Source organism: Microcaecilia unicolor, chromosome 11, assembly GCF_901765095.1.
Source record: "Microcaecilia unicolor chromosome 11, aMicUni1.1, whole genome shotgun sequence".
Taxonomy (NCBI): Eukaryota; Metazoa; Chordata; class Amphibia; order Gymnophiona; family Siphonopidae; genus Microcaecilia; species Microcaecilia unicolor.
In genome coordinates, this window is record NC_044041.1 from 197982354 (window position 1) to 197993587 (window position 11234).

An 11234-nucleotide genomic window follows, 5' to 3' on the forward strand; every position below is an offset into this window, starting at 1 on the left:
GACAGATGTGCAGTGGGCTCTGGGCCAGGAATCACAGAGATGAAATCAACATTTAAGAAGACAACTGCATTTTGAAATCTAGGAATTGAGTTATACACATTTTTGACAGCTTCCTAAATCACAGGCCAACATCTAAGCTGAGTGTGATGGGAATCTGGCCCTTTAACTGGGTTCCATTTCATATAATTAAAGGCTCGCAAAATTAAATGGCCTAGATGGAAAGTGGCTTTCAGTGGACTAAATGCCTCAAGCAATCTCCTTGCCAGAGTGTAGAAGTGACACTGGCTAACCGATCAATATCATCTTCTCTTATTAATATCAAAAGCGCATTACTTTGTTTGTTCTTGGCTACCTTCCAAGCGTTGGGCCCAGCCACTGCTCAGCCATTTGCCTGGACCATAATTTACTTTTGTGAGTTTTTAAGGTATTGTTTTGTCAGGGCCAATCACCGTGAAGTTATAAATGATTCCAAGGACCTGCACTCTCCGCCACTGACATAGGCAGTGAAATTAATTTCTAAAAACTTTCACGTCAATTATGCCCGTCCTTGAGTTATGCAAGGGGACGAAAGAGCAGAGACTTAAAGACATGACTGATGTCAAACAGATGAGGTAACGACAAATAGAAACAGAAGCCGGGGACCAAATTAGACATTACACCAGCTTTAATTGATGCATTGAATTAAACAATGCTAAGCCAAATAAATATTGACCACTTAGCAAAAGAAGGATTGATTTTTATGATGGACATTTGCATGACATAGCAACTCTGCTCTAGGGAGTCTACGCTGAGAGGCTGTCAACTCCAAGTATGGATAATTCCCAAGAATGCACTTGAGTGATACCATATCCCCAGTCTTGGCACCGACTTAAGTACGTATTTTATGTTAAGAGTTTCCTGTGGAGGGGGGGGGGGGGGGGGGGAGGAAAGACAGTTTCTGTGGAAGTTGCTCGTTGGTTGAAATCAGGTAAGCAACAATGGGAGACTTGTTGAAATATAACAGACCTCTAATACAAATATATCATGGAATTCCAAAACGTATTTATTTACCAAGTGACAAAGGTAGAAGTGATGTGTTGCCAGTGGGCAGCTAAAATAAGTGATGATGTTGTTGTTGTTGGGGTGGGGGGGTTCCATTTTCATTTTTGGCATGCTTTATTATGAATACTATTTTGTAACCCTCCCTGGCTTTTTTTTTTCCAAAGAATGGGAATATATCATCAAAGTAAATAAATAGTCAGAATCTGCCCGACATTCAAAACCATTTAACCGGCCAGGAATGGCACCTGGCTGGTTAAATGGTACTTAATTGGCTATCTTTTGGTATTTAGCGGAGATAGCCAACTGTCTCCCACTGAATATTGCCGGTTAGCACATAGTGGATAACTGGTTATGTCGCATGATATACCTATCTGCTGATTTTCAGCACATCGCTGGCTAAGTTTAGTACATAAGTACATATGCACTGCCACGCTGGGAAAAGACCAAAGGTCCATCAAGTCCAGCACTCTGTCTCCAAGTATGGCCAGGTCAATAGCTGAGATATCTTTGGCTGGTTCAAATTTATCCGTCCAGCGCTGAGTATCGGCTTGGCTGGTTAAGTTCGAACTGGCTAAAAAATAAACCGGATATTCAATGCTGGTCACCGGAAACAGCCCAGCATTGAATATCCGGGCTCAGCAGTGACAGCGGGAGGCAGCCCAGGTACCTCCCGTTGTCTGAGTATCAGCCCCAGTATTCCAAACGTAAAACTAAAAACGGTTGGGTAAGATGGATGGAAAAGGCTGGGATTTGGAGAAGTGACATAGGCGCCGACTCCGTGGGTGCTGTGGGTGCTCGAGCACCCCCAATATTTCACCCACCGGAAGTTCGTTCCCTCCCTCCCTCCGAGTTCCAGGGTCACCGTCCATCCGACCGTCCCTCCCTCCGAATTCCAGGGTCACCGTCCCTCCCTCCCTCTGAGTTCCAGGGTCGTCATCCCTCCCTTCCGCCTTCCGAATTTTAAAAGTCATCTTGACTTACCTCGTCGGGGTTATGGCGGCCGGCAGCAGCGGTAAAAAGCATGCAGTTTTCCCTTCCCTCTCTCTCAGCTCTGGTCCCGCCCTTGCGGTGCTGTTTACAGACTAGCACCAGGGCACCTTGTGCTTGTAAATGAAAATTACTGGCATCATATATGGGGGAAAGGGAAATGGGACTTGATATACTGCCTTTCTGAGGTTTTTGCAACTACATTCAAAGTGGTTTACATATATTCAGTTACTTATTTTGTACCAGGGGCAATGGAGGGTTAAGTGATTTGACCAGAGTCACAAGGAGCTGCAGTAGGAATCGAACCCAGTTCCCCAGGATCAAAGTCCACTGCACTAACCACTAGACTACTCCTGCACTAGCAACATTCCATGTAGAATCTCAAATAGTAGCAACATTCCATGTAGAATCTGAACTAGGCTGGGATTCTGGAATCTTGCTATTCTTTGGGTTCTACACTGAATGTTGCTACTCTTTGAGATTGTGCATGGAATCTTGTTAATGGGACTTGATATACTGCCTTTCTGAGGTTTCTGCAACTAAATTCAAAGCAATTTACAGAGTATATACAGGTACTTATTTGTACCTGGGGCAATGGAGGGTTAAGTGACTTGCCCAGAGCTACAGGGAGCTGCAGGGGGAATTGAACTCAGTTCCCCAGGATCAAAGTCCGCTGCACTAACCACTAGGCTACTCCTCCACTAACAACATTCCATGTAGAAGCCTGCCCTTGCAGATCAGCAACGTGGCCGCGCAGGCTTCTGTTTCTGTGAGTCTGACGTCCTGCAGTGTACAGAAATGGAGAGAAAATAATCCACGTCAGACTCGCAGAAACAGAAGCCTGCCTGTAAGGCGTCAGAAACAGAAGATCACACAACGAATGCGCCGGAGTCGACCAGCGCTGAAGAAGACTCTTCAGCTGGCAGGGATTGGGGACTCCCACCAGCAAACAAAGTACCTGATGGGGCGGGGCAGGCGGCGGGGGGGGGGGGGGGTTGTGGTTGCGGCGGCGGGAGGGTCCAAAATGGTGGTGGGGGAGGCGGCTAAACAGTGCACCCCCCCCCACCTCGGGCTCTGGACCCCCTCCCGCCGAGGTCTGGCTACGCCCCTTACACTAGCCATGGACAACACGTCTTCATGAGAGTAGGGGAAGGACCATCACAATCCGGTAAGGTAATGTTTATGATTATTTTCTCTCCATTTCTGTACTTTTACATTGCATTTTACTTTCTACTCTTGCGCTAAGGCCTGTCTGCATGAAGAGCCTCAAAATTGTATAAGACTAGCGTTAAGAGGCAAGTCATTGATAGGGTCAGTGTTTTAGGGTAGAAAGGTGACCTGAGACTTACCCTAGAAGACTTACTGCATTGGGTTCCTGTTACATTCTGTTACACTTCTCCAGGGGTGCTGCCTGCTTGCGCAGGGTATGGGCATTCGAGGATGCGGCGGCCATCTTGGATGTAGGATAGAGTGACCATCTTGGAGATGGGTGTCTCAGGTTGTGGCAGCCATCTTGAACTTGGGCTGCTTCAGGAAGGAAGCCCATATTTGGGCATAGAGCATCTCCTTTGATGGGGGCAGCCATCTTGGAACAGCTGCACATGTTTGAGCCTAATTCCTACACTATTTAAAGCCCTGCCAACAGTCCTTCCATGCTTCGGCTTCTTGTGCTGTAGAGGTCGCAGTCCTCATCTGCCGGTTATCTTATAATCCTGTGTTCCTGTGTTTTGACCCTTGGATTGTTTCCTGACTACTCTGCTGTGTTGCTACCTGCCTAGACCTCGGACTGTTTCTCTGACTATTCGCTGCGCTGCTGATTCCTTTATTCCTGGACGGTGTCTGCTATTCCTGCCTGTTGGGTCAGTGGCCGTGCAGCCCCGCCGGTTCCGGAAGTCCTGGTGGAAGCGGTCGCTTCCCAGGTGAAGCTAGAGGTTGTCTGGCTGCCTGACCGAGTGCGGTGTCACTCCATCTTCGCCGTGCTCAGTCGGGGCATGAGGGCTCACATTCCCAGACATAACAGTTCCCAACTGGATCCATTTTATTTAGCTGGTTTATTCCCACTGTTTGCATAAGTTTGAGGGGGGGGGGGGGGGGGGGAAGAACCAGACCTACATCCGATTTGCATAAACGAACTTGTAAGTTCTTTTTTCAAAGACAGATATGACCTGTATCTCCATTCATGCAGTAGGCAAAACTAGGACTATTGGTAATATAGTGGAGCCAGCTGGCAGCCTTAAGCATCAATAAAGAGGTTTCTGAATTTCCTTGCTCCAACTTTGGAAAGGACTTTTCTTTGCTGCGGTGCCAAAAATGCTTAGGGGTAGCATAGCGCAACAATGAGAACCACAAGACACCAGTTAATGGTTTTATTGTTTCAATCAGTCACTGATTACCACGGTCGAGTTCTCGTTTTTTCGTTCATGTAGCTCCTTACGACTTCTCCACGGTTATTAAGAAGTGATTGGATTTTATTACAATTGCCCCTCCCCCGCACACACCAAAAAAAAAAAAAAACCCAAAGCAGATAACACTGTACGACTGAGATGAAATTCAAAATTAATGAACAGAGCAAAATTGAGTTTGTATTTAAGAGGTTCTTAAAAATACATCATAAACACAATATTGAATTCAATTAAGCAGGAAGAAAGAGAATACCTACAGGGCTCCAGGGAAAAGACGCTGGATTTCATACAAAGTCAGAATGTTTTCAATTAGTCTGGGAAAAAAAAAGTTATTATTGTGTCTTGGGGAAAAGAAACTAAAATTAAAGAAGAAGGAAAGCAATGAGCAATTAAAGTTAAAAGGATAATGATTGTAAATGAAATTTGTAGGACTGAGATACAGTGAACCATAGTCGAAGTGTTTAGTGTTGGCTACTGAATTACTCGTTTACTAGCCAGCTGATGCTCAAAGGCATTTATCCAGTAGCAGGTTGTGCTGGCAAGTGGGATCTTCAGTGGTAGTCACTGGATAGTTTTCCTGAATATTCCCTCTGACCGTCTCAGCGTTATCTAGACAACGCCAGGGCGGTCCATGAGCGGAGCTGGAGATTACCTGGTTACTCCAGTGTACCAAGGGCTGGGCGGGTGGAGGCAGTCAGTCCCGGGTCCAGGTAGCAAGGGGGGTGCAAAGAGCAGGCATGCGGCTGTGGACTCTGCCGGTTCCCTGTCTCGGAACAGGAAGTTGATGGCAGGGGACTAGCAGAGCCATCGGTCGTGTGCACGCCCTGTTGCTCGGAGGAGGAGGTGCTCCACCCGGGGGAGGGGGTGCTCTGCCCCAGGTGGCAACTAAAGTAGGTATGCTGTTGTCTGGTTAGTGACATTATTAAGGGGCCCTTTTACTAAAGGGTTGGCAGGTGGCAAAAGACTTGCCACCCGCTGATCCAGCACTACCGCTGGGCTACTGCAGGAGCCTGGCTCTAGTTCCCACCCCCAGCGCATGCCAGTACTTACCCGGCCGTAATCGCTGCCCAGTTACAACCGGGTTAGCGCGGGAACCCTTGCCACCACCTCAATGGATGGCGGTAAGTGCTCTCCCGCCCCCCCCCCCCCCACCCCAAAATGGCCATGTGGCAAGTGTTTCGCTTACCGCATAAGCATTGCCATACTGGGAATAGACCAAGGGTTCATCAAGCCCAGCATCCTGTCTCCGACAGCGGCCAATCCAGGCTTCAAGAACCCGGCAACTCCCCCCCCCCCCCCCCCAAAAAATACTTTTTTAATAATGTTCAATGGACTTTTCCTTCAGGAATCTGTTCAAACCCCCTTTAAACTCCGTAAGCCCAGCCGCTGCCACCACATTCTCCGGCAACGAGTTCCAGAGTCCAACTACACGCTGAGTAAAGAAAACCTTTCTCCTGTTTGTTTTAAATCTGCCATATTCTAGCTTCATCTTCTGTCCCCTGGTTTTGTTGTTGTTTGAAAGTGTAAACAAACGCTTCACATCTATCCGCTCTACTCCGCTCATGACTATTTCTTTTCCAGTCTTTTACCCGCTCTGGTAAAAAGAGGAATCTGCGCACATCAAAAACATGCACTGATGCTAGCACAAGCTTGGTAAAAGGACTCTTAAGTCTACTAACTGGTTAGTTAACCGGTTAAAGGTGCATTAGGGCATTTACATGTGTCTGACACAGCACCACAAAATACGCGCAGGCATCCTGTAATATCTTTGAAATCTGGATGTGCTAAAAAGTTTTCTAATTTATTTGAGGGGGGGGGGTGTCATGGGTGGAGAGCGAATCCAATGAGAATCCACTTGCATGGAGAACTGAAGAGATCCCATGAAGAAACTCAAGTCAAGGAGGAGAGTGGGAATGAAAACCAGGGTTGCCACTCTCCTCCTTGACTTATAAACACTGGTTCACTCAAGATCTTTTATAAACACTGTTTCACTCTTGATGGGTGGAGAGTGGACATGCTAACTAGTTAGTGCACCTACATTATCACCCCACTATCTAGTCAGCACGCAGATACCGTGTGTGCCCTTACCGCCTACGCAATACGTAGTGGTAAGTGCCCCTACAGTCATTTTTTTTAAATGGCCGTATGCTAATGGAAACATTAGCTAATATTGTAGTAAAAGCAGTTAGCTTAGCGGGGTTTAAAGAAAGTTTGGATAGTTTCCTAAAAGAAGTCCATAAGCCATTATTAAAATGGACTTGGGGAAAATCTAGGATAAGCAGCATAAAATTTATTGTACTTTTTTGGGATCTTGCCAGGTATTTGTGATCTGAATTGGCCACTGTTGGAAACAGGATGCTGGGCTCAATGGACCTTTGGTCTATCCCAGTATGGCAATTCTTATGTACTTAATGCAAAAAGTAGAAAAAAGGTATTTTTACGGCTGTGGTAAAAATGGCCTTAACATGCAGGAAAGAGCCGCATAAGAGCACACATAGACCACTTTTTGCTGCAGCTTAGTAAAAAGAGCTGAATATTGCAGCTTACTGGAAAGCAGTGCTGGTCACACTGGCGGATGCCCGGATAGCAGCATTGAATAGCCAGTGGGATTTTTACCTGTGGCGGCCAACATTTACACAGATTCTCTCTGTCACAGACTGTCTGTCATCCCCTGGTAATTTTATTATCCCTATCAGAACTGAGCCTTCCTTTTCCAAACTCAAAGTGAAAATCCAGAACTGCTTACTTCAAGGTGCTTATGGTCCTTTCTAAACCCATTCCCTCTCCCTAGCTATGCCCTCTCTCTTTCCCTCTTCTCTTTCTCTTTCTCTTTCTCTCTCTCTCTCTTTCTTTCTTTCTCTTTTTCTCTTTCTTTTTCTCTTTCTTTCTTTCTTTCTTTTTCTCTCTTTCTTTTTCTCGCTTTCTTTCTCTCTTCTTCTCTCTTTCTTTCTCTTTTTCTCTTTCTTTTTCTCTTTTTCTCTTTCTTTCTCTCTTTCTTCTTTTCTTTTCTTTCTCTCTTTCTTTTTCTCGCTTTCTTTCTCTCTTCTTTCTCTCTCTCTCTCTCTCTCTCTCTCTCTCTTTCTTTCTCTTTTTTTCTTTTCTTTCTTTCTCTTTTTTTCTTTCTCTTTTTCTCTTTCTTTTTCTCTTTCTCTTTTTCTCTTTCTTTCTCTCTCTCTTTCTTTCTCCTTTTCTCTTTCTTTCTCTCTCTCTTCTTTCTTTCTTTCTCTCTCTTTCTCTTTCTCTTTTTCTCTTTCTCTTTTTTTCTCTTTTTCTTTCTCTCTTTCTTCTCTTTTTCTCTTCTTTCTCTTTCTCTCTTCTTTCTTCTCTCTCTTTCTCTTTCTTTCTCTTCTCTTTTCTTCTCTTTTCTCTTCTTTCTCTTCTTTCTTCTTCTTTTTCTCTTTCTTTCTCTTCTTCTTTCTTTTCTTCTTTTTCTTTTCTCTCTCTCTTTCTTTCTCTCTTCTTTTCTTCTCTTCTCTCTTTTCTCCTTTCTTTTCTCTTTTTCTTCTCTCTCTCTTTCTCTTTCTCTTTTTCTCTCTCTCTCTCTCTCTCTCTTTCTTTCTCTTTCCTCTCTCTTTCTCTCTTTCTTTCTTTCTCTTTTTCTTTTTCTTCTTTTTTCTTTTCTCTTTTCTTCTTTCTTTTTCTCTTTCTTTCTTCTCTTTTCTTTTCTCTCTTTCTTTTCTGCTTTTCTTTCTCTCTCTCTTTCTCTCTTTCTCTTTCTCTCTCTCTCTCTTCTCTCTCTCTTCTCTTTCTCTTCTCTCTTTCCCTTTTCTCTTTCTCTTTTCTTTTCTCTTTCTTTCTCTCTTTCTTTCTCTTTTCTTTTCTCTCTTCTCTCTCTCTTCTTTCTCTCTTTCTTTCTCTTTCTCTCTTTCTTTCTTTCTCTTTTTCTCTTTCTCTTTTTCTCTTTCTTTCTCTCTCTTTCTTTCTTTCTCTTTCTTTCTCTCTCTTTCTTTCTCTTTCTTTCTTTCTCCTTTTCTCTTTCTTCCTCTCTCTCTTTCTTTCTTTCTTTCTCTTTCTTTCTCTTTCTTTCTTTCTCTCTCTCTTTCTCTTTTTCTCTTTCTTTCTTTCTCTTTTTCTCTTTCTTTTTCTCTTTCTCTTTTTCTCTTTCTTTCTCTCTCTCTTTCTTTCTTTCTTTCTTTCTCTTTTTCTCTTTCTTTCTCTTTCTCTTTCTCTCTCTTTCTTTCTCTTTCTTTCTTTCTCCTTTTCTCTTTCTTTCTCTCTCTCTTTCTTTCTTTCTCTTTCTTTCTCTTTTTCTCTTTCTTTCTCTCTCTCTTTCTTTCTCTTTTCTTTCTCTTTCTTTCTTTCTCTTTTTCTCTTTCTTTCTCTCTCTCTTTCTTTCTTTCTCTTTCTTTCTTTCTCTCTCTTTCTTTCTCTTTCTTTCTTTCTCCTTTTCTCTTTCTTTCTCTCTCTTTCTTTCTTTCTTTCTTTCTTTCTTTCTTTCTTTCTCTTTTTCTCTTTCTTTCTCTTTCTCTTTCTCTCTCTTTCTTTCTCTTTCTTTCTTTCTCCTTTTCTCTTTCTTTCTCTCTCTCTTTCTTTCTCTTTCTTTCTTTCTCTTTCTTTCTTTCTCTTTTTCTCTTTCTTTCTCTCTCTTTCTTTCTTTCTTTCTTTCTCTTTTTCTCTTTCTTTCTCTTTCTCTTTCTCTCTTTCTTTCTCTTTCTTTCTTTCTCCTTTTCTCTTTCTTTCTCTCTCTCTTTCTTTCTCTTTCTTTCTTTCTCTTTCTTTCTCTTTCTTTCTTTCTCTCTCTTTCTTTCTCTTTTTCTCTTTCTTTCTCTCTTTCTTTCTGTGTGTCAGAGAGAGATTGTGTCTGTGTGGTTGTGTATCTGTGAGTGCGTATGTATGTTTCAGAATGACTGTGTGCGAATGCATATGTGAGACACAGTGAGTGTGAGAGAGTGAGTGTGTTCCCCCCTCCTACTCCTCTCTTCCCCTTTGCCCCCCCTCTCTCCCCCCTCTTACTATAGCTAAAGTAGCATCCCTTCCCTTACAGGCGAGGGCAGGGCAAATACTCATGGGCATACTTTGATCTACACCACCACAGATTTAGAATGTTGGGACTTATGGAGGCTTCATTAGAATGTTGGAGGTGCGTTTTATATAGAGAGATCAGGGAATACCAAGATATACTAGTTCATAAACAGCTCCTCCTTAGGCCCAATTTTTTTAATGTCCAATTCCATTCAGGTGCTGGTCAATACCGCCACTTCTGCATTACTGTTCCAAATACTGGATCAAATTAAGGGGCCCTTTTACTGAGCCCGTATTGGTGCCTATGCGCACTGAACGCCTGCCAAATTGGAGTTACCGCATGGCCATTGTAGTAAGTTCAATTTTAGCGGGCGTCCGCAAAATATTTTTTATTTTGTGGTGCGCGTAAAGGATGCGTGCCAAGTGGCATTTCACGCGCGTACATCATTACCGCCCAGATTCTTTACCTCTAGATCTATGGCTGGCAGACCCAAAATGGACGCGCGGCAATTTCGATTGTGCTGCACATCCATTTTTGGCAAAAAAAGAGGCCCTTTTTTACAGGCGTGCTAAAAAATGGATTGGCTTGTGCCCAAAGCCCGTGCCTATACTACCGCAAGCCATTTTTCAGCGCACCTTTTTTAAAAGGACCCCTAAGGCATTAGACCACCAGCCAGTTGAGTTCTCCATATATGAGAGAGATTTGTGCATGTCTACTAATGTTTCTATTTGATATGTCTCTCCCGATACATCTCAACATCCTTCATGTTCTGGCCACGCTTTTATCAAACTATTTCATGGCATTAAGCTCACCAGAAACGATTGCTCTGACGTTTTTGTCCTGGTTGGTGCCCATCAGTATATGGCAGCAACTTCACTAGAGAGCAAAATGCAGGAGGAGTGTGAAAGATTACAAGAGGACCTCGCGAGACTGGGGGATTGGGCGTCCAAGTGGCAGACGAATTTCAATGTTGACAAGTGCAAAGTGATGCATGTGGGTAAGAGGAACCCGAATTACATCTATGTCATGCAAGGTTCCGCGTTAGGAGTCACAGACCTTGAAAGGGATCTGGGAGTCATCGTGGATAAGACGTTAAAAATTTCTGCTCAGTGTGCTGCGGCGGCTAAGAAGGCGCACAGAATGTTGGGTATTATTAGGAAAGGGATGGAAAACAAACACGAGGATGTTATAATGCCGTTGTATCGCTCCATGGTGCGACCGCACCTCGGATATTGTGTCCAATTTTGTTCGCCGCATCTCAAAAAAGATATAAAGGAATTGGAGAAGGTGCAGAGAAGGGCGATGAAAATGATAAAAAGGGATGGAACGACTTCCCTATGAGGAAAGGCTGAGAAGGTTAGGGCTCTTCAGCTTGGAGAAAAGGCGGCTGAGGGGTGATATGATAGAAGTCTACAAGATAATGAGCGGAGTAGAGCGGACAGATGTGAAGCGTTTGTTTAACAATAATAGAACCAAAGGACACAAGATGAAGCTAGAATATGGTAGATTTAAAACAAACAGGAGAAAGTCTTTCTTTACTCAGCGTATAGTTGGACTCTGGAACTCGTTGCCGGAGAATGTAGTGACAGCGGCTGGCCTTACAGAGTTTAAGGGGGGTTTGGACAGATTCCTGAAGGAAAAGTCCATTGAACATTATTACAATTTTGTGTTTTTTGGGGTTTTGCCGGGTTCTTGAGGCCTGGATTGGCCGCTGTCGGAGACAGGATGCTGGGCTTGATGGACCCTTGGTCTTTTCCCAGTATGGCGGTGCTTATGTGCTTATCTTGGTATTCAGTGTCCGGCCTTTCTGAATGTCTGCATATCACTTACATGTATGAATG

General features: G+C 43.8%; 1 protein-coding gene across 1 annotated transcript; it reads right to left on the reverse strand.

Moving 5' to 3' along the window:
* Nucleotides 1-7424: 7424 nt before the first annotated feature.
* LOC115481090 (trichohyalin-like) lies at nucleotides 7425-9118 on the reverse strand (the record flags this gene model as incomplete). The annotated part of the gene is made up of 2 exons (XM_030220115.1): nucleotides 7425-8274; nucleotides 8508-9118. Coding segments are annotated over 2 exons (1461 nt in total), but the record flags the coding sequence as incomplete, so codon positions are not given.
* Between the last annotated feature and the right edge of the window lie 2116 nt (nucleotides 9119-11234).